The sequence below is a fragment of the Pelophylax lessonae genome, assembly GCF_965119305.1.
Source record: "Pelophylax lessonae genome assembly, chromosome: 3".
NCBI classification, from domain to species: domain Eukaryota; kingdom Metazoa; phylum Chordata; class Amphibia; order Anura; family Ranidae; genus Pelophylax; species Pelophylax lessonae.
In genome coordinates, this window is record NC_138770.1 from 49937552 (window position 1) to 49960536 (window position 22985).

The 22985-nt window shown below is 45.2% G+C and overlaps 1 protein-coding gene across 1 annotated transcript in view; it reads right to left on the reverse strand.

Moving 5' to 3' along the window:
- Positions 1–22451, reverse strand: part of LOC309549323 (L-threonine 3-dehydrogenase, mitochondrial-like) — a gene marked incomplete at its 5' end in the record, with an annotated part of 40561 nt that extends 18110 nt beyond the window's left edge. Inside the window, 6 exon segments of the mRNA XM_082249516.1 lie at positions 2215–2285; positions 6752–6794; positions 9741–9939; positions 22389–22395; positions 22397–22430; positions 22433–22451. Coding sequence (XP_082105642.1) covers positions 2215–2285; positions 6752–6794; positions 9741–9939; positions 22389–22395; positions 22397–22430; positions 22433–22451 — 373 coding nt within the window.
- Positions 22452–22985: the final 534 nt, after the last annotated feature.

Below are 22985 nucleotides of genomic sequence, written 5' to 3' on the forward strand. Positions count from 1 at the left end.
CGAGGCACCCCACTCTAAAATGTAAAAACTATTCTAATAGTTTTTCATAATGCAGGAACATCCACAATTCCAAATAGGACACCCAACATTAGAGGCAATTTTTTCTTCCAAAGCAAATACACTTTTGCAAACAGGTACTGACTAGTATTCCAATGTTTCTCTTCTCCCTCAGTTTTTCTCCATCACTCAGCCAATGGGATCCCACTGCTGATGGGGAGGGGCAGGGGAGGGTCACACAAGGATGCTATGCAGATGACGGACATCCTCTTTATCAACTGATGATGCCATTGGTCAATAGGACGCCGGCAGTTAGAAGGCTGTAATGGTGCTCAATGAAAATCTATGACTTAGTCTAACTAAAAGGCAGCTTTCATCCACATGCCGACTTGTATACAATTTTTGGGCAATGTTTAGGCATTTTGCCAAGGCACCCCTGAAGAAACCTCAAGGTGCCCCATGGTGCCTGGACACACTGACTGAGAAAGGCTGGGATAACCCACATTATATATATGGGTGATAGAAAAAAAACAATAAAAGAGCACCATTTGTATTTAAAGGGCTACGTAAAATAATATTGACAGCTTTCTCATTTATAACCATCCTGTTGGGGAAAAAAAAAGAAATGGTTATAATTCCCCAATGCCATGATATGGCAACTACAATATGAATGAGATGGCCTGAAATGTATCTTGGGAGGATGCCGATCCTGCACTCCCAGGTAGTAGGAGAACTTCTTACAAGTGGCTGATTCCCAGTTGCAAAACAATATCCTGCTTTTAATTAAATTTGCATTCAAGACACATAACGATAGAGGTAGACTGGGAGGGGGGGTATTTGTGGAAGGGGTAGAGTACTGAGGGATGCTGGTGGGGCGGGGGGCATCTGTGGAAGGGGTAGAGTACTGAGGGATGTTAGTGGGGGGGGGGGTATTTGTGGAAGGGGTAGAGTACTGAGGGATGTTAGTGGGGGGGGGGGTATTTGTGGAAGGGGTAGAGTACTGAGGGATGTTAGTGGGGGGGGGGGGTATTTGTGGAATGGGTAGAGTACTGAGGGATGTTAGTGGGGGGGGGGGTATTTGTGGAATGGGTAGAGTACTGAGGGATGTTAGTGGGGGGGGGGGGTATTTGTGGAAGGGGTAGAGTACTGAGGGATGTTAATGGGGGGGGGGGTATTTGTGGAAGGGGTAGAGTACTGAGGGATGTTAGTGGGGGGGGGGGGGGTATTTGTGGAAGGGGTAGAGTACTGAGGGATGTTAGTGGGGGGGTATTTGTGGAATGGGTAGAGTACTGAGGGATGTTAGTGGGGGGGGGGGGTATTTGTGGAAGGGGTAGAGTACTGAGGGATGTTAGTGGGGGGGGGTATTTGTGGAATGGGTAGAGTACTGAGAGATGTTAGTGGGGGGGGGGTATTTGTGGAAGGGGTAGAGTACTGAGGGATGTTAGTGGGGGGGGGGGTATTTGTGGAAGGGGTAGAGTACTGAGGGATGTTAGTGGGGGGGTATTTGTGGAAGGGGTAGAGTACTGAGGGATGTTAGTGGGGGGGGGTATTTGTGGAAGGGGTAGAGTACTGAGGGATGTTAGTGGGGGGGGGGTATTTGTGGAATGGGTAGAGTACTGAGGGATGTTAGTGGGGGGGGGGTATTTGTGGAAGGGGTAGAGTACTGAGGGATGTTAGTGGGGGGGGTATTTGTGGAAGGGGTAGAGTACTGAGGGATGTTAGTGGGGGGGGGGGGTATTTGTGGAAGGGGTAGAGTACTGAGGGATGTTAGTGGGGGGGGTATTTGTGGAAGGGGTAGAGTACTGAGGGATGTTAGTGGGGGGGGGGTATTTGTGGAAGGGGTAGAGTACTGAGGGATGTTAGTGGGGGGGGGGGTATTTGTGGAAGGGGTAGAGTACTGAGGGATGTTAGTGGGGGGGGGTATTTGTGGAAGGGGTAGAGTACTGAGGGATGTTAGTGGGGGGGGGGTATTTGTGGAAGGGGTAGAGTACTGAGGGATGTTAGTGGGGGGGGGGGTATTTGTGGAAGGGGTAGAGTACTGAGGGATGTTAGTGGGGGGGGGGGTATTTGTGGAAGGGGTAGAGTACTGAGGGATGTTAGTGGGGGGGGGGAGTATTTGTGGAAGGGGTAGAGTACTGAGGGATATAGGTGGATCATTCTATATAAAGGTAAGAGAACAGTCAGTAATATTCCGGAACATTGCATACAGGATCTTACCGCTATAGAAGACGTGATCTGGAGGTTTACGGATATCTGAGAGGATCACATTGTTTTTTCCGAACCTTTTCCTAAAAAACAAGAACACACCCGGGGACAATGTCACTCACAAAACTCAGAGAGGGTCACTCTACTCCAACCTATTCCAGACTTACTCACGAAGGAACCCTTGTAGTAAACATTTAGGTCTTAGAGAACCCCTGATTATTTATATATATATATATATATATATATATATATATATATATATATATATATATATATATATATATATATATATATATATTCACATGTATATATATATATATATATATATATATATATACACATACATACACATATACACACACATACATACATACATACATACACACACACACACACACACACACACACACACAGTATCTCACAAAAGTGAGTACACCCCTAACATTTTTGTAAATATTTTATTCTATCTTTTCATGTGACAACACTGAAGAAATGACACTTTGCTACAATGTAAAGTAGTGAGTGTACAGCTTGTATAACAGTGTAAATTTGCTGTCCCCTCAAAATAACTCAACACACAGCTATTAATGTCTAAACCGCTGGAAACAAAAGTGAGTACACCCCTAAGTGAAAATGTCCAAATTGGGCCCAAAGTGTCAATATTTTGTGTGGCCACAATTGTTTCCCATCATTGCCTTAACCCTCTTGGGCATGGAGGTCACCAGAGCTTCACAGGTTGCCATTGGAGTCCTCTTCCACTCCTCCATGACAACATCACAGAGCTGGTGGATGTTAGAGACCTTCACCTCCACCTCACCTTCACCGCGCTCCTCCACCTTCCATTTGAAGATGCCCCACAGATGCTCAATAGGGTTTAGGTCTGGAGACATGCTTGGCCAGTCCATCACCTTTACCCTCAGCTTCTTTAGCAAGGCAGTGGTCATCTTGGAGATGTGTTTGGGGTTGTTATGTTGAAATACTGTCCTGGGGCGCAGTCTCCGAAGGGAGGGGATCATGCTCTGCTTCAGTATGTCACAGTACATGTTGGCATTCATGGTTCCTTCAATGAACTGTAGCTCCCCAGTGCCAGCAGCACTCATGCAGCCCCAGACCATGACACTCCCACCACCATGCTTAACTGTAGGCAAGACACACTTGTCTTTGTACTCCTCACCTGGTTGCTGCCAAACATGCTTGACACCATCTGAACCAAATAAGGTTATCGTGGTATCATCAGACCACAGGACATGGTTCCAGTAATCCATGCCCTTAGTCTGCTTGTCTTCAGCAAACTGTTTCTTGTGCATCATCTTTAGAAGAGGCTTCCTTCTGGGACGACAGCCATGCAGACCAATTTAATGCAGTGTGCGGCATATGGTCTGAGCACTCACAGGCTGACCCCCTCCCGTCCCCACCTCTTCAACCTCTGCAGCAATGCTGGCAGCACTCAAACGTCTATTTGCCAAAGACAATCTCTAGATATGATGCTGAGCACGTGCACTCAACTTCTTTGGTTGACCATGGCATGGCCTGTTCTGAGTGGAACCTGTCCTGTTAAACTGCTGTATGGTCTTAGACACCGGGCTGCAGCTCAGTTTCAGGGCCTTGCCAATCTTCTTACAGCCTAGGCCATCTTTATCACATCCTCAGAGAGTTCTTTGCCATGAGGTGCCATGTTGAACTTCCAATGACCAGTATGAGAGAGTGAGAGCGATAACACCACATTTAACACACTTGCTCCCCATTCACACCCGAGACTTTGTAACACTAATGAGTCACATAACACCGGGGATCGAAAATGGCTAACTGGGCCCAATAGGGACATTTTCACTTAGGGGTGTACTCACTTTTGTTGGCAGCGGTTTGGACATTAATGGCTGTGTGTTGAGTTATGTTATGTTACGTTGAGTTAAGATGACACATGAAAAGATATAATAAAAGGTTTACAAAAATGTGAGGGGTGTATTCACTTTTGTGAGATACTGTAATGTGTGTATATATATATAACATTACTATTACTACATTACCACTCTATACAGCTATTATTTTTAGTAATAATAATAAGGTAATAAATTATAAAGGCAAAAAAAAGAAAACACAAACAGTGAAATGGTAGTGTTCCTAACATTGATGGTCAAAGGGAAGATTGCTTTACTTGGATTGATGGTTACTGGGAGAATGATCCCCTTAGGTGGTCAGAGGGAAGTTTCCACCAATTACATTGGTGAACCATAAGAATGCTCCTTACATTGGTGATCAGTGGGAAGAATGTCCCTTACATTGGTGATCAGTGGGAAGAATGTCCCTTACATTGGTGATCAGTGGGAAGAATGTCCCTTACATTGGTGATCAGTGGGAAGAATGTTCCTTACATTGGTGATCAGTGGGAAGAATGTCCCTTACATTGGTGGTCAGTGGGAAGAATGTCCCTTACATTGGTGGTCAGTGGGAAGAATGTCCCTTACATTGGTGGTCAGTGGGAAGAATGTCCCTTACATTGGTGGTCAGTGGGAAGAATGTCCCTTACATTGGTGATCAGTGGGAAGAATGTCCCTTACATTGGTGGTCAGTGGGAAGAATGCCCCTTACATTGGTGATCAGTGGGAAGAATGTCCCTTACATTGGTGATCAGTGGGAAGAATGTCCCTTACATTGGTGGTCAGTGGGAAGAATGCTCCTTACATTGGTGATCAGTGGGAAGAATGTCCCTTACATTGGTGGTCAGTGGGAAGAATGCTCCTTACATTGGTGATCAGTGGGAAGAATGTCCCTTACATTGGTGGCCAATGGGAAGAATGCTCCTTACATTGATGATCAGTGGGAAGAATGTCCCTTACATTGGTGATCAGTGAGATGAATGCTCCTTACATTGGTGGACAGTGGGAAGAATGCTCCTTACATTGGTGATCAGTGGGAAGAATGTCCCTTACATTGGTGATCAGTGGGAAGAATGTCCCTTACATTGGTGATCAGTGGGAAGAATGTCCCTTACATTGGTGGTCAGTGGGAAGAATGTTCCTTACATTGGTGGTCAGTGAGAAGAATGTTCCTTACATTGGTGGTCAGTGGGAAGAATGCCCCTTACATTGGTGGTCAGTGGGAAGAAAGTCTCTTATATTGTGGGACCTTGAGAAGAACGCTCCCTACATTGGTCATCAGAGGCGGAACCCTTACATATAGCTAAAAAAAAAGATCATTACTTATTAGTATAAGTGGTTACTGAGAGGCAGAAAACCCTCCATGCTCTAGCCCCCCTTCCTCCCCCTAGTAACCTCTGGAGGAACCCTAGGATTCCATGGAGCCCTAGCCAAGGAAGGCTGGTCTACTCTAGGTGGTGTATAAGCTTTGGGAGGATGCCTTATTCTGGAAGCGCCCTCTAGTGTCCTCGCTCTCCCATGGAGAACCCAGGATATTCACTGTGGCCAAGATTTCTCAGCCCTGAAGGACAACTTCAGCTAAATTAGTGAGACTCCACCACAGTGTGTGACTGATACCTGAAAAATAATACCCCGCCAGTGCTCACCCATAAATTAAATACTTAGGGCAGACTGACCTTTTTACATGTAATAAAGTTAAATTCCCAGCAAACAGCTCAGTACAATAAATTTGAGTGGCTAAACAGCCAGATTTCTCCATAAACAGGACCTCCCATGCTTATTGCTATCAGAGGGAATGTTGTTCATTTCTTGTGATAGCAATAAAGTTGTTAAAAAAAGGGACAGTCCCCCTTAGGCGCAAATGCGAATGCATATGCAAGTGCCGCACGCATATATAAACTGTGATCGCACTGCACATGTGGTACCCTAGAAAAGCTTTTATAGCGTCGTCTATGGAAATTTTTAGGTACCGTAATTTGCCGCTGTTCCAGGGGCATACGTAATTTTAAAGTGTGACATGTTGGGTATCTATTTACTCGGCGTAAAATCTTCTTTTAGATTTTGCCCAAAAATTGAGTATTATATAGTGTTTGTGTGTGCTAAAATTCAATAAAGTGTAATTTTTCCCAGTAATTTTACTCTACAGTGGTATTCTCTAATTTGCTGCCAATGTCTGCTGCTTTATGAGTGTCCGTATGCTTACGGAAACTTCTACTACTGACTCTGTTTGGAATAACATGATTTGTCACTGTATCTTTGAATACCTTTTCTGTGTGGAGTGCTGCTCAAGCGGTGGTTTGTTTATGAATAAAATTTAAAAAAAATTTTAAAAAATCAGATAAAAAAAAAAATATATATAATGAATTTACTTACAAAAAAAAAAAAATGTATTTGAAAAACCGCTGTGTGACATAAAAATTGCAACACCCATCATTTAATTCTCTAGAGCCTCAGCTAAAAATATATAATGTTTGTGGGTTCCAAGTAATTTTCTAGCAAAAAAATAGTATTTATCTAAAATGCTATTATTTTTACATGTACGTGAGAAGTATCAGAAATGGCCCGGGGGGGGTGAAGTGGTTAATCACTGTATCCCTATAGCGTTGCACAAAGCGGCTAGAACCAGCTTTGAGAATGTCAGGCTATACATAGGATAACAAAATCCAGCTTACCGAAGCAGTTTCGCCAGCCCGACACCCAGCTGACCCAATCCTCCTGCAAGTAAAAACACATGGAGGTTTTAGAAGAGAGAACATCAAATCAGGAAACACGGATTGAGGGAACAGGCAGACTGCCACTGCAGACCAATCCTTCAGAAAATGCTAATTGCCTGGCTGTCACACTGATCCAAAAACGTACAAGCCCACAAAAGAAAAAAAAAAAACTTCTAACACCTTTTTTGCAATCCCAGTGGTCAGCTTCATATACTTTTTGAATGACAGACGTGCAACAAGCCAGAAAAAAAAAATGAAAAACCAGAGACTTGGAATGAGTTCAGAACTACTTTGCATACTTATTCTGTCTCAGTGACTCAAGAATACTGGCAGTGATGACATGGCATTATGACCAGGCAATCAGCCAGTGCTCCGACTTTACATACTGCATGCTGTCTCTGGGCTAGTATTGCAGAAAAGCTGTGGTGGCCATGGAATTAGCATTTCCAGGAGAAGGGCAGCAAATGTGTTTCAGTAAAGGTTTCCTCAGTCTAAGCACCTTAAAAAAGGATTTGTAAAGTTTAAAAGCACAAAAGAGGTGGAAGGAGAAGCAGATGAAGAAGGCAGAGGGAGAGCACATGGGGGTGGGAGGAGAAGGGAGCTCATGAGAAGGGCAGGAGGAGTAGAAGAAGAAATTCCAGGGGAGAGGCACAGGGAGAGCACATGGGGATGGGAGGAAAGGGATGCTCATTAGAAGAGCAGGAGGTGGATGAGAAGAAATTCAAAAGAAGAGGCAGAGGAAAGCATACTGTGGTGGGAGGAAAGGGATTCTCATGGGAAGGGCAGGAGGAGGAGGAGGAGAAGGTGGAGGAGGAGGAGGAGGAGAAGACACTCCAGGGGAGAGCACACTGTGGTTTGAGGAAAGGGATGCTCATGGGAAGGGCAGGAGGAGGAGACAAAGAAACTCCAGGGGAGGGGCAGAGAGAAAGCACACTGTGGTGGGAGGAAAGGGATGCTCATGGGAAGGGCAGGAGGAGGAGAAGAAGAAAAAGACACTCCAGGGGAGAGCACACTGTGGTTTGAGGAAAGGGATGCTCATGGGAAGGGCAGGAGGAGGAGACAAAGAAACTCCAGGGGAGGGGCAGAGAGAAAGCACACTGTGGTGCGAGGAAAGGGATGCTCATGGGAAGGGCAGGAGGATGAGGAGAAATAGAAATTCCAGGGGAGATGCAGAGAGAGAGCACACTGTGGTGGGAGGAAAGAAATGCACAGGGTAAGGGTGGGAGGAGGAGGAGAAGAAATCTCAGGGGAGGGGCAGAGGAAGAGCACACTGTGGTTTGAGGAAAGGGATGCTCATGGGAAAGGCAGGAGAAGGAGAAGAAAAAGGTTCCAGAGGAGGGGCAGAGGGAGAGCACACAGGGGAGGGAGGAGAAGGATGCTCAATGGAGGGGTGGGAGGAGGAGGAAGAGGTACATGAGGATAAGAACATGCAGTTGAGGGGCAGAGGAAAAATATTATGCAAGTAAAATAAATAAAAAGGCAAGAGAATAAAGATGTTCTGGCCAGAGTCAAGAAGATGGGATTACTGTACGGGAGGTACGGGAGATGCAAACTAAAGTTGGGAGAACAAAGAATTTCAGAGGAGTACAAGGACAGGCAGAAGGAGAGGGAGAAGGATGTTCAGGGGGCAAGCAGTAGATGGGAGAGGTGAAGGATTTTCAGGGGAGGGACATGAGGATAAGGAAATGCAGTTGAGGGGCAGAGGAAGAATATCATGCAGGGAACAGAAAAGGAAAAGGCAAGAGAAGGGTGATTTGCTGGCCAGAGTCAGGAAGGTGGAAAGCATATAGGAGGATGCACAAAGGAAAAGGTAAGAAAAGGATGATGTGCTGGCCAGAGTCAGGAAGGTGGAAAGGCAAGACATGAGAGAAAACCAAAAATTCCAGAGGAGGGACAGAGGGAGAACAAACAAGGAAGGTCAGGGAAAAGAGGGATATGCAGGGGAGGGGCAGAGGGAGAACACCTAAGGTAGAGCCAGGAAGGAAAGCATATACAGTGTAGGGGCAGAGGGAGAACAAAAAAGGGTGGGGACGGGAAGAGAAGAATTTGCAGGGGAGAGGCAGAGGGGGAGCACTCAAGGGAGGGTCGGGAGGAGAAGAATATGCAGGGGAGGGGCAGAGGTAGAGCACACGAGAGATGGCCTACAAGAGAAGTATAGGCAGGGGAGGGCAGAGGGAGAGCACATGCGGGAGGGCCCGGGAGGAGAAGGATACACGCAAGGGAGAGACAGAGAGAAAGCACACAAGGGAGGGCCAGGAGGAGAAGGATATGCAGGGGAGGGGCAGAGGTAAAGCACACGAGGTAGAGCCTGGAGGAGAAGGATATTAAAAAGAGAGAGGCAGAGGAATAGCACACCGGGGAATGCCAGGAGGAGAAGGATACATGCAAGGGAGAGGCAGAGAGAAAGCACACAAGGGAGGGCCAGGAGAAGAAGGATATGCAGGGGAGGGGCAGAGGTAGAGCACACGAGGTAGAGCCTGGAGGAGAAGGATATGCAAGTGAGAGGCAGAGGAATAGCACACAGGGGAATGCCAGGAGGAAAAGGATATGCAAGGGAGAGGCAGAGGAATAGCACACAGGGGAATCCCAGGAAGAGAAGGATATGCAAGGGAGGGGCAGAGGGAGAGCCAGGAGGAGAAAGATATGCAGAGGAGGGGCAGAGGGAGAGCACACCAGGGAGGGCCTGGAGGAGAGGGATATGCAGGGGAGGTGGCAAAGGTAGAAAATACAAAGGAGGACCAGGAGGAGAAAAATATGAAGGTGTGGGGCAGAGGGAGAGCACATAAGGGAGGAACAGGATATGAAGGATATACAGGGGAGGGCAAAGGGAGAATACACAAAGGGAAGGCCAGGAGGACATATTCAGGGAAGGGGCAGAGGGAGAGCACACAGGGGAGCTCCAGTAACCTGTTACAGAAACGAATAGCTAAGATCAATGCATATGTACCAGTGATCAGCACCCGGGGGTGGTCGGCTTCAGAGAAGGACACTGAATGGAAGCTGGCATCAGATGGCACTTGACGAGGTGAGAAGCCAATGAAACGGACCGACGTGACGGCCTGACAACCACATGCAGGGCTCTGCAGCACATGCTTCACTGCACGTGTTAACGTCCTCATGACTGGCATATTGTCTGTGACAGGAATCTGAAAGGGACAGAAAAATTAGACACTTGCAGACGTTATCAGCCAAACGCAGATCAATAGCATTCTACAGAGAACTTCATGTTGCTGCAAAGAGATAATTTAAAGCCGAACTCCAACCAAAACAGTATATATAGTGTTACATAAGACATGTCTAGTCCTACTCAAATGTTGACCTATTTGCTTGTTCATAGCAGCAGTGCCCAGAAATTAGGGACAAAAGCTCTCCATTTTTTGTGTCCGTACTGGTATGGCCCTATCAGACACCAACTGCCTACAAGTCCATCCTCCCTTGAGCAGTGTCAGGATGGCGCACAGCTTTCAGTATTTCCTCCTGGTTTGCTACAGGAGCATGATGGTTGTAGCTGGGCCTCCTGGACATCCACCAGACTTTAGACTCCTGCTTAGTTTGCCTTGTGGATGATCTGGCTCTGCTTTTAAAGCAGAAATAATGAGTTTAACTGTTGACTCCAGAGGAACGTAGAGATGTAAAAAAACTATTTGGCTGAGTCTGCCTAAATACTTCCTACGCATTTCATGGATACTAGGAACAGATAAGAACAGCGTGAAGACCAAACCACCTGAGCTCCTAAACCCTGGAGGATCATGTTACAGAGATGACTGAAAAGCTGCACGTACAAATTTTTAAAGGTGCTTTTAGGCACTGAATAATAAAAAATTGAGTCAGGAATTCAGTTATTTGATATGTCAGCACTTGAGTCCCCTACTGAAAATATGTATCAAGGCATGTCATTTATGTCAAGTCTTTAAAAGCGCAGGTGTGCAGGGGAAAGCCATCATATGTATATGTCAATACAGATTTTTGGTGAGCAAAGTATAGTATGTAGGCAGTGAAGTTCTAAAGCAGATGGGTTCGGAGATGCAAGAATTAATCTTTGGGTTAGAAGCTATAAGAGTTCATCTTTAGGTTAGGAAATCTCTGAGTTAATCCTCGGATTAGAGCTTGGAATTATTCTCTGTGTTTGGAGATCTAGAAGGTGATCTTTGGGTTAAGAGATTCAAGAGATCTAGAAGGTAATCCTTGGGTTAAGAGATTCAAGAGTTAATATTTGGGTGAGATCTAGGAATTATTGTTCAGGTTAGGAGATCTTCAAGTTAATCTTTGGGTGAGGAGATCTAAGAGTTAATCTTTGCGTGAGGAGATCTAAGAGGTAATTCATGCATTAGGAGATATAAAAGTTAATCATTGGGTTACGAGATCTAGAGGTTAATCCTATGATTAGGAGATGTGGGAGTTAATCCTCTGGTTAGGAGATCTAGGAGTTAATCTATGGGTTAGAAGATCTAGGAAGGTATTCTTTGGGTTAGAAGATTTAGGGATTGATCCTCAGGTTAGGGGATCTAGGAGTTAATACTCAGGCTAGAAGATGTTGGGGTTATTCTTGGGTAAGAGGTCTAGGTGTTCATTTTCAAATTAGAAGATCTAGGAGTTAACCGTGGAGTTAAGAGATCTAGGAGTTAACCCTGGAGTTAAGAGATCTAGGAGTTAACCCTGGAGTTAAGAGATCTAGGCGTTAACCCTGGAGTTAAGAGATCTAGGCGTTAACCCTGGAGTTAAGAGATCTCGGAGTTAATCCTCGGGCTAGAAGATGTTGGGGTTATCCTTGGGTAAGAGGTCTAGGTGTTCATTTTCAAATTAGGAGATTTAGGGATTAATCCACAGGTTAAGAGATCTAGGAGTAAGTCTTTGGGTTAGGCGATGCAGGAGTTAATTTTCAAGTTAGGAGGTCTGACCGTTAATCTTTGGGTTAGGAGATCTCGGAATTAATCTTTGTGTTAGGAGATGTAGGTGTTATTTCTCAAATTGGAAGATACAGAAATCGTTCTTTAGGTTAGGAGATCTAGGAGTTAACCGTGGAGTTAAGAGATCTAGGAGTTAACCCTGGAGTTAAGAGATCTAGGAGTTAACCCTGGAGTTAAGAGATCTAGGAGTTAACCCTGGAGTTAAGAGATCTAGGAGTTAACCCTGGAGTTAAGAGATCTAGGAGTTAACCCTGGAGTTAAGAGATCTAGGAGTTAACCGTGGAGTTAAGAGATCTAGGAGTTAACCGTGGAGTTAAGAGATCTAGGAGTTAACCCTGGAGTTAAGAGATCTAGGAGTTAACCCTGGAGTTAAGAGATCTAGGAGTTAACCCTGGAGTTAAGAGATCTAGGAGTTAACCCTGGAGTTAAGAGATCTAGGCATTAACCCTGGAGTTAAGAGATCTCGGAGTTAATCCTCGGGCTAGAAGATGTTGGGGTTATCCTTGGGTAAGAGGTCTAGGTGTTCATTTTCAAATTAGGAGATTTAGGGATTAATCCAAAGGTTAAGAGATCTAGGAGTAAGTCTTTGGGTTAGGCGATGCAGGAGTTAATTTTCAAGTTAGGAGGTCTGACCGTTAATCTTTGGGTTAGGAGATCTCGGAATTAATCTTTGTGTTAGGAGATGTAGGTGTTATTTCTCAAATTGGAAGATACAGAAATCGTTCTTTAGGTTAGGAGATCTAGGAGTTAACCGTGGAGTTAAGAGATCTAGGAGTTAACCCTGGAGTTAAGAGATCTAGGAGTTAACCCTGGAGTTAAGAGATCTAGGAGTTAACCGTGGAGTTAAGAGATCTAGGAGTTAACCGTGGAGTTAAGAGATCTAGGAGTTAACCGTGGAGTTAAGAGATCTAGGAGTTAACCGTGGAGTTAAGAGATCTAGGAGTTAACCGTGGAGTTAAGAGATCTAGGAGTTAACCCTGGAGTTAAGAGATCTAGGAGTTAACCCTGGAGTTAAGAGATCTAGGCATTAACCCTGGAGTTAAGAGATCTCGGAGTTAATCCTCGGGCTAGAAGATGTTGGGGTTATCCTTGGGTAAGAGGTCTAGGTGTTCATTTTCAAATTAGGAGATTTAGGGATTAATCCAAAGGTTAAGAGATCTAGGAGTAAGTCTTTGGGTTAGGCGATGCAGGAGTTAATTTTCAAGTTAGGAGGTCTGACCGTTAATCTTTGGGTTAGGAGATCTCGGAATTAATCTTTGTGTTAGGAGATGTAGGTGTTATTTCTCAAATTGGAAGATACAGAAATCGTTCTTTAGGTTAGGAGATCTAGGAGTTAACCGTGGAGTTAAGAGATCTAGGAGTTAACCCTGGAGTTAAGAGATCTAGGAGTTAACCCTGGAGTTAAGAGATCTAGGAGTTAACCGTGGAGTTAAGAGATCTAGGAGTTAACCGTGGAGTTAAGAGATCTAGGAGTTAACCGTGGAGTTAAGAGATCTAGGAGTTAACCGTGGAGTTAAGAGATCTAGGAGTTAACCGTGGAGTTAAGAGATCTAGGAGTTAACCCTGGAGTTAAGAGATCTAGGAGTTAACCCTGGAGTTAAGAGATCTAGGCATTAACCCTGGAGTTAAGAGATCTCGGAGTTAATCCTCGGGCTAGAAGATGTTGGGGTTATCCTTGTGTAAGAGGTCTAGGTGTTCATTTTCAAATTAGGAGATTTAGGGATTAATCCACAGGTTAAGAGATCTAGGAGTAAGTCTTTGGGTTAGGCGATGCAGGAGTTAATTTTCAAGTTAGGAGGTCTGACCGTTAATCTTTGGGTTAGGAGATCTCGGAATTAATCTTTGTGTTAGGAGATGTAGGTGTTATTTCTCAAATTGGAAGATACAGAAATCGTTCTTTAGGTTAGGAGATCTAGGAGTTAACCGTTGAGTTAAGAGATCTAGGAGTTAACCGTGGAGTTAAGAGATCTAGGAGTTAACCCTGGAGTTAAGAGATCTAGGAGTTAACCCTGGAGTTAAGAGATCTAGGAGTTAACCCTGGAGTTAAGAGATCTAGGAGTTAACCCTGGAGTTAGGAGATCTAGGAGTTAACCCTGGTGTTAAGAGATCTACGAGTTAACCCTGGAGTTAAGAGATCTACGAGTTAACCCTGGAGTTAGGAGATCTACGAGTTAACCCTGGAGTTAGGAGATCTACGAGTTAACCCTGGAGTTAGGAGATCTAGGAGTTAACCCTGGAGTTAGGAGATCTAGGAGTTAACCCTGGAGTTAGGAGATCTAGGAGTTAACCCTGGAGTTAGGAGATCTAGGAGTCAGGAAACCCCTCTGCGTTCCGGAATGCCTGCGTGTCACCTTAGAAGAGGAGACATGGACGGGGATGGGGGGGGGGGGGGGGGGCTTGGAAATCACATAGCGGAGATCAGGGACAAACTGGAATTGGCCTCAGATAAACTTTACTCTGCTGACATCACAAGAGAACCCACCAGTACATTCCAATAGAGAATGCTGTTCAGGGGGGGATTTCAGGAGATTACTGGGAACAATACGAGACAAGCATAGCACTGACATTGTCCCTATGAGAGCCTAGTGATGTGTCCTTACAGTTCTGGAACTTTGGGTTCAACTCCCAGCAGGAGCAACATCTGCCAACAACTGGTACTGGAAGCTTTACCGCTTTCCACCTCAAATAACCCTACAGCCCCAGTGCTTAACCTGTGGCCCTTTGGTGTTTGCAGTGAGGCCCTCTCCGACTGTCTCCTATAGAATGACTCCAGTCTCCAGTTCAGCTTTAAATAACTCCTGTGTGCATGCAATCGATTTTTCCTGGGATTTGTAGTTCCTCAATTTGGCAGAAAGAATAAATGACCCATCTGTGTTCTCACTGCGGGAGATGGTTTTCTGCATTGCTGTCATTGTACACGTATGTCACGTACAGACAACCAGTCAATCCAGCAGCAGCCAGCTTATGAGGTTCCCTGGTTTATTAGCTCCAGTCCATACATGACTGGTCCAGTAGACATAGAAAACATTGCTCTCATTCCAGGAGCAGTCATCCTATAGCCCCTGCACTCCAAAAAAAGCAGTCCTTCCCAGAATATAATGCTGTACTATTAACCTTCTGTGGGACTCTCTCTCTTAAAGGATCACTCCATTGATATAGGTATAGGGGATCACCCCCATTGATACTGGGAGCCTACAGTACCCTACTATTCCTGCCTGCCCACCAACATGAAACTGATTGCTTCAGCTATTTTACTTAAAAATAAAAATACTATAAAAAAAAAACTATAAAAAAATATAAAAATAAAATAAAAAAAAAAAAAAATTAAGAAAGCATCACCATTATAGTGCCAAGAGATAAACATAGGCAAGAGTAATCTCCCAGGATTTACATTATTTTTAGGTAGACTGGCCCTTTAAGATTTTTTTTTTTTTTAATGTGGAGTTCTAGAATATATTAAACTGTTATTATTTTAATAGACTATAATAATCTGTGTTTTATGACATATCCCTTGCCTTTACTGCCTTTTGTATTCAACAACTGCAGGACAGATTGCTCATCACATTTATTTATTTATTTTTTAAACCAGCTTTACCCTACAATTTGCTACAAGGAACAAAATGTAAAGCATGTACTGGATTGTAGAAAAAAATATTATTACGAGCAATAATGATGATACCAACAACAATATTAATATTTAAAAAAAAAAAAAAAAAAAATGATTTTTAAACACCACAATTTGCTAAAAGGAATAATATGTAAAGCATGTATCTAGGAAAATATGAATATTATTATTATAGTTTTATAATAATATATTTTATAAAAAAAAAATTTTCACATCTTGAAAACCACAACTTGCTAAAAAGGAAAAATACATAAAGCATGTACTGAATGCAAGAAAAAAACTAATATAATAATTATTAATAACAATATTACACTAAATTATATTTTATATATTTTATACACACATATATAAATAATTTATTATTATTATTAATAATAATAATAATAATACGAATAATATTATTATTATTATTATTAAAACCAATAATAAAAATAATATATGTTTAAATAAATAAATGACAGATAGATAGATCATACAAGGATAGTACTATAGACGGATGGATGGATAGATCATACAAGGATAGTACTATAAACGGATGGATGGATAGATAAATAGATCAATCGATTGATCGAATATATTTTACACATAACCACACTGATCTGTTCCGTAGAGAAATTATTTCAAGTATTTTGTTTGTATTTTGTTTCTAACAAATAGAGAAAGCACTTTGTAGGTCAATGACAAGGTCACAGATAATATATGACAAGGAAGCCCTTTGGGTGTCACAGATCTATATGACAACAAAGCCCCATGGGTGTCACAGACCATAAAGGACAATGAAGTCTACTTGGTGTCACAGATCTTCATAGCAACAAAGCCTCCTGGATGTCACAGATCATATATGACAATGAAGCCTCCTGGGTGTCACAGATCATGTATGACAATGAAGTAATTTGGGTGTCACAGATCATATATGACAATGAAGCCTCCTGGGTGTCACAGATCATATATGACAATGAAGTAATTTGGGTGTCACAGATCATATATGACAATGAAGTCTTCTGGATGTCACGGATCATATATGACAATGAAGTAATTTGGGTGTCACAGATCATATATGACAATGAAGTAATTTGGGTGTCACAGATCATATATGACAATGAAGTCTTCTGGATGTCACAGATCATATATGACAATGAAGTAATTTGGGTGTCACAGATCATATATGACAATGAAGCCTCCTGGGTGTCACAGATCATGTATGACAATGAAGTAATTTGGGTGTCACAGATCATATATGACAATGAAGCCTCCTGGGTGTCACAGATCATATATGACAATGAAGCCTCCTGGATGTCACAGATCATATATGACAATGAAGCCCCCTGGGTGTCACAGATCATATAGGACAATGAAGCCTCCTGGGTGTCACAGATCATATATGACAATGAAGTAATTTGGGTGTCACAGATCATATATGACAATGAAGCCTCCTGGATGTCACAGATCATGTATGACAATGAAGCCTCCTGGATGTCACAGATCATATATGACAATGAAGCCTCCTGGATGTCACAGATCATATATGACAATGAAGCCTCCTGGATGTCACAGATCATATAGGACAATGAAGCCTCCTGGATGTCACAGATCATATATGACAATGAAGCCTCCTGGGTGTCACAGATCATGTATGACAATGAAGTAATTTGGGTGTCACAGATCATATAGGACAATGAAGCCTCCTGGGTGTCACAGATCATATATGACAATGAAGCCCTCTGGGTGTCACAGATCATATATGACAATGAAGCCTCCTGGGTGTCACAGATCATATAGGACAATAAAGCCTCCTGGGTGTCACAGATCATATATGACAATGAAGCCTCCTGGATGTCACAGATCATATATGACAATGAAGCCCTCTGGGTGTCACAGATCATATATGACAATGAAGCCTCCTGGGTGTCACAGATCATATGTGACAATGAAGCCCTCTGGGTGTCACAGATCATATATGACAATGAAGCCCTCGGGGTGTCACAGATCATATATGACAATGAAGCCACCTGGGTGTCACAGATCATATGTGACAATGAAGCCCTCTGGGTGTCACAGATCATATATGACAATGAAGCCCTCTGGGTGTCACAGATCATATATGACAATGAAGTCTTCTGAGTGTCACAGATCATATATGACAATGAAGTAATTTGGGTGTCACAGATCATATATGACAATTAAGTCTTCTGGATGTCACAGATCATATATGACAATGAAGTCTTCTGAGTGTCACAGATCTTCATGACAATGAAGCCTCCTGGGTGTCACGGATCATATATGACAATGAAGCCTCCTGGGAGTCACAGATCATATATGACAATGAATTAATCTGGGTGTCACAGATGATGTATGACCATTAGGTCTTTCTGGGTGTCACAGATCCTACATAACAGTGGCAGCCTCTGGGTGTCACCCATCATATATTACACCTCTGTTATTACTATTTTCCTCCTGCTCTTCCTATGAGAGCATTGTATAAGGGAACCTCCTACAACCCATGCATTACATTAGAATACAAATCATTCTGCATGTTAAATGGTTTCTAATCCAATAACGCCAAGCTCAAACAACAAAGAAGATGAAAATCAAACCCAACATCCCGAAATAATATGAACTTCACCATACAACCAAGGTGCAATCTGACAAAACATGCCATACACTGTACAATCTGGTTGTACAATCTCCTTTACACATAATAAAAGGCCACACCTAGACATTCCAAAGCCTTGCACTACATGGATTGTAGAGTTAAAAGGAGATTGCACAATGTATGGTCATCTTAAGGGTTTTCAAAGTTACCAATGGGCTACAGGATAGATTGTGGAGTGTGAAAAAAGTATCAGCAGAACTCAACTGTGATGGTGCAAGTCCAACAACACGGCTACAATGTATTACTTGTAGAATCGACTTTATTACCATCAGAAGCCATCAACCAATCAGGAGTTCAGTATCAGACCATAGTGGAGTATACAATCCAATCCATACAATGCAGGGGTGCAAACAGCTGAGCTTCAGCTGATGTCTTAGGATTTAAAGGACATGTCCTCTCCCGAGCATCCTTTTCCCTCACTCTGTGTTCCTCCAGTGTCTCCTCTTTCCTCACCCTCCTCCAGTGTCTCCTCTTTCCTCATTCTCCTCCAGTGTCTCCTCTTTCCTCATTCTCCTCCAGTGTCTCCTCTTCCCTCACCCTCCTCCAGTGTCTCCTCTTCCCTCACCCTCCTCCAGTGTCTCCTCTTCCCTCACCCTCCTCCAGTGTCTCCTCATTCCTCACCCTCCTCCAGTGTCTCCTCTTTCCTCATTCTCCTCCAGTGTCTCCTCTTTCCTCATTCTCCTCCAGTGTCTCCTCTTCCCTCACCCTCCTCCAGTGTCTCCTCTTTCCTCATTCTCCTCCAGTGTCTCCTCTTTCCTCACCCTCCTCCAGTGTCTCCTCTTTCCTCATTCTCCTCCAGTGTCTCCTCTTTCCTCATTCTCCTCCAGTGTCTCCTCTTCCCTCATCCTCCTCCAGTGTCTCCTCTTCCCTCACTCTCCTCCAGTGTCTCCTCTTTCCTCATCCTCCTCCAGTGTCTCCTCTTTCCTCACCCTCCTCCAGTGTCTCCTCTTTCCTCACCCTCCTCCAGTGTCTCCTCTTTCCTCACTCTCCTCCAGTGTCTCCTCTTCCCTCACCCTCCTCCAGTGTCTCCTCTTCCCTCACCCTCCTCCAGTGTCTCCTCTTTCCTCATTCTCCTCCAGTGTCTCCTCTTCCCTCACCCTCCTCCAGTGTCTCCTCTTTCCTCACCCTCCTCCAGTGTCTCCTCTTTCCTCATTCTCCTCCAGTGTCTCCTCTTCCCTCACCCTCCTCCAGTGTCTCCTCTTCCCTCACCCTCCTCCAGTGTCTCCTCTTTCCTCATTTTCCTCCAGTGTCTCCTCATTCCTCACCCTCCTCCAGTGTCTCCTCTTTCCTCACTCTCCTCCAGTGTCTCCTCTTCCCTCACCCTCCTCCAGTGTCTCCTCTTCCCTCACCCTCCTCCAGTGTCTCCTCTTTCCTCATTCTCCTCCAGTGTCTCCTCATTCCTCACCCTCCTCCAGTGTCTCCTCTTTCCTCATTTTCCTCCAGTGTCTCCTCATTCCTCACCCTCCTCCAGTGTCTCCTCTTTCCTCACCCTCCTCCAGTGTCTCCTCTTTCCTCATTTTCCTCCAGTGTCTCCTCATTCCTCACCCTCCTCCAGTGTCTCCTCTTTCCTCATTCTCCTCCAGTGTCTCCTCTTTCCTCACCCTCCTCCAGTGTCTCCTCTTTCCTTATTCTCTTCCAGTGTCTCCTCTTCCCTCACCCTCCTCCAGTGTCTCCTCTTCCCTCACCCTCCTCCAGTGTCTCCTCTTTCCTCACCCTCCTCCAGTGTCTCCTCTTTCCTTATTCTCTTCCAGTGTCTCCTCTTTCCTTATTCTCTTCCAGTGTCTCCTCTTCCCTCACCCTCCTCCAGTGTCTCCTCTTCCCTCACCCTCCTCCAGTGTCTCCTCTTTCCTCACCCTCCTCCAGTGTCTCCTCTTTCCTCACCCTCCTCCAGTGTCTCCTCTTTCCTCACCCTCCTCCAGTGTCTCCTCTTTCCTCACCCTCCTCCAGTGTCTCCTCTTTCCTTATTCTCTTCCAGTATCTCCTCTTCCCTCACCCTCCTCCAGTGTCTCCTCTCTCCTCACCCTTCTCCAGTGTCTCCTCTTTCCTCACCCTTCTCCAGTGTCTCCTCTTTCCTCACCCTCCTCCAGTGACTCCTCTTTCCTCATTCTCCTCCAGTATCTCCTCTTTCCTCACTCTCCTCCAGTGTCTCCTCTTTCCTCACTGTCCTCCAGTGTCTCCTCTTTCCTCATTCTCCTCCAGTGTCTCCTCTTCCCTCACCCTCCTCCAGTGTCTCCTCTTTCCTCATTCTCCTCCAGTGTCTCCTATTTCCTTATTCTCTTCCAGTGTCTCCTCTTCCCTCACCCTTCTCCAGTGTCTCCTCTTTCCTCATTCTCCTCCAGTGTCTCCTCTCTCCTCACCCTTCTCCAGTGTCTCCTCTTTCCTCACCCTCCTCCAGTGTCTCCTCTCTCCTCACCCTTCTCCAGTGTCTCCTCTTTCCTCACCCTTCTCCAGTGTCTCCTCTTTCCTCACCCTCCTCCAGTGTCTCCTCTTTCCTCACCCTCCTCCAGTGTCTCCTCATTCCTCACCCTCCTCCAGTGTCTCCTCTTTCCTCATTCTCCTCCAGTGTCTCCTCTTTCCTCACTCTCCTCCAGTGTCTCCTCTTTCCTCACTGTCCTCCAGTGTCTCCTCTTTCCTCATTCTCCTCCAGTGTCTCCTCTTCCCTCACCCTCCTCCAGTGTCTCCTCTTTTCTCATTCTCCTCCAGTGTCTCCTCTTTCCTCATTCTCCTCCAGTGTCTCCTCTTCCCCCCACCCTCCTCCAGTGTCTCCTCTTTCCTCACCCTCCTCCAGTGTCTCCTCTTTCCTCATTCTCCTCCAGTGTCTCCTCTTTCCTCACTCTCCTCCAGTGTCTCCTCTTTCCTCACTGTCCTCCAGTGTCTCCTCTTTCCTCATTCTCCTCCAGTGTCTCCTCTTCCCTCACCCTCCTCCAGTGTCTCCTCTTTCCTCATTCTCCTCCAGTGTCTCCTCTTTCCTCACTCTCCTCCAGTGTCTCCTCTTTCCTCATTCTCCTCCAGTGTCTCCTCTTCCCTCACCCTCCTCCAGTGTCTCCTCTTTCCTCATTCTCCTCCAGTGTCTCCTCTCTCCTCACCCTTCTCCAGTGTCTCCTCTTTCCTCACCCTTCTCCAGGGTCTCCTCTTTCCTCACCCTCCTCCAGTGTCTCCTTTTTCCTCACCCTTCTCCAGGGTCTCCTCTTTCCTCATTCTCCTCCAGTGTCTCCTCTCTCCTCACCCTTCTCCAGTGTCTCCTCTTTCCTCACCCTCCTCCAGTGTCTCCTCTCTCCTCACCCTTCTCCAGTGTCTCCTCTTTCCTCACCCTTCTCCAGTGTCTCCTCTTTCCTCACCCTCCTCCAGTATCTCCTCTTTCCTCACCCTTCTCCATGGTCTCCTCTTTCCTCACCCTCCTCCAGTGTCTCCTCTTTCCTCATTCTCCTCCAGTGTCTCCTCTCTCCTCACCCTACTCCAGTGTCTCCTCTTTCCTCATTCTCCTCCAGTGTCTCCTCTTTCCTCATTCTCCTCCAGTGTCTCCTCTTTCCTCATTCTCCTCCAGTGTCTCCTCTTTCCTCATTCTCCTCCAGTGTCTCCTCTTTCCTCATTTTCCTCCAGTGTCTCCTCTTTTTCCTCCAGTGTCTCCTCATCCCTCACCCTTCTCCAGTGTCTCCTCTTTCCTCATTCTCCTCCAGTGTCTCCTCTTTCCTCACCCTCCTCCAGTGTCTCCTCTTTCCTCACCCTCCTCCAGTGTCTCCTCATTCGCCCTCCTCCAGTGTCTCCTCTTACCTCACCCTCCTCCAGTGTCTCCTCTTTCCTCACCCTCCTCCAGTGTCTCCTCTTTCCTCACTCTCCTCCAGTGTCTCCTCTTTCCTCACTCTCCTCCAGTGTCTCCTCTTTCCTCACTCTCCTCCAGTGTCTCCTCTTTCCTCACCCTCCTCCAGTGTCTCCTCTTTCCTCATTCTCCTCCAGTGTCTCCTCTTCCCTCACTCTCCTCCAGTGCCTCCTCTTTCCTCATTCTCCTCCAGTGTCTCCTCTTTCCTCATTCTCCTCCAGTGCCTCCTCTTTCCTCATTCTCCTCCAGTGCCTCCTTTTTCCTCATTCTCCTCCAGTGTCTCCTCTTTCCTCTTTCTCCTCCAGTGCCTCCTCTTTCCTCATTCTCCTCCAGTGCCTCCTTTTTCCTCATTCTCCTCCAGTGTCTCCTCTTTCTCCTCCAGTGCCTCCTCTTTCCTCATTCTCCTCCAGTGCCTCCTTTTTCCTCATTCTCCTCCAGTGTCTCCTCTTTCCTTAGCTTTCTCAAGTGTCTCCTCTTCCCTCCCCATCTTCCAGTGTCTCATCATTCCTCACCCCCCCCCCCTCCAGTCCCTCCTCATTCCTCACCCCCCTCCAGTGTCTCCTCATTCGCCCTCCTCCAGTGTCTCCTCTTACCTCGCTCTCTGTGTAGCTCCTGTACATGATCCAGCATGCTCCCAGTCCTTTTATAGGACACATCCTCCAGAGGCAGCCAATGGCAGAGGGTGATGGGGTAGGAGTTGTCCCTCGTGTCACAGCACAGGGGAGGGGAAGAGGGCTCTGCAGTGTGACTCCATCTGGTCATGACGTATGGTTTGGGACACGCTGTGTGTGATCTACCATGAATAATAGATACATGGGAGCAGCAGGCAACTGGAGGATTGCCACATGGGAACCGAACTGTCAGAGCCTGAAGTGAGCCACAGATTGTCAAATCCCCTCCTCCCTGCACTGACACCATTATTGTGCAGCCTTTACTTCTGTTAATGAATCTTAGAATCTGATATTGGAGCAGAGATTATCCTGTATAATAATATATATAGGAATGCAGAGATAATCCTGTATAATAACATATAGGGGAGCAGAGATAATCCTGTATAATATATAGGGGAGCAGAGATAATCCTGTATAATATATAGGGGAGCAGAGCTAATCCTGTATATTAACATATAGGGAAGCATTGATTTTGTTAAATGCTGTGCAAACTGTTGGCGCTATATAAATCCTGTATAA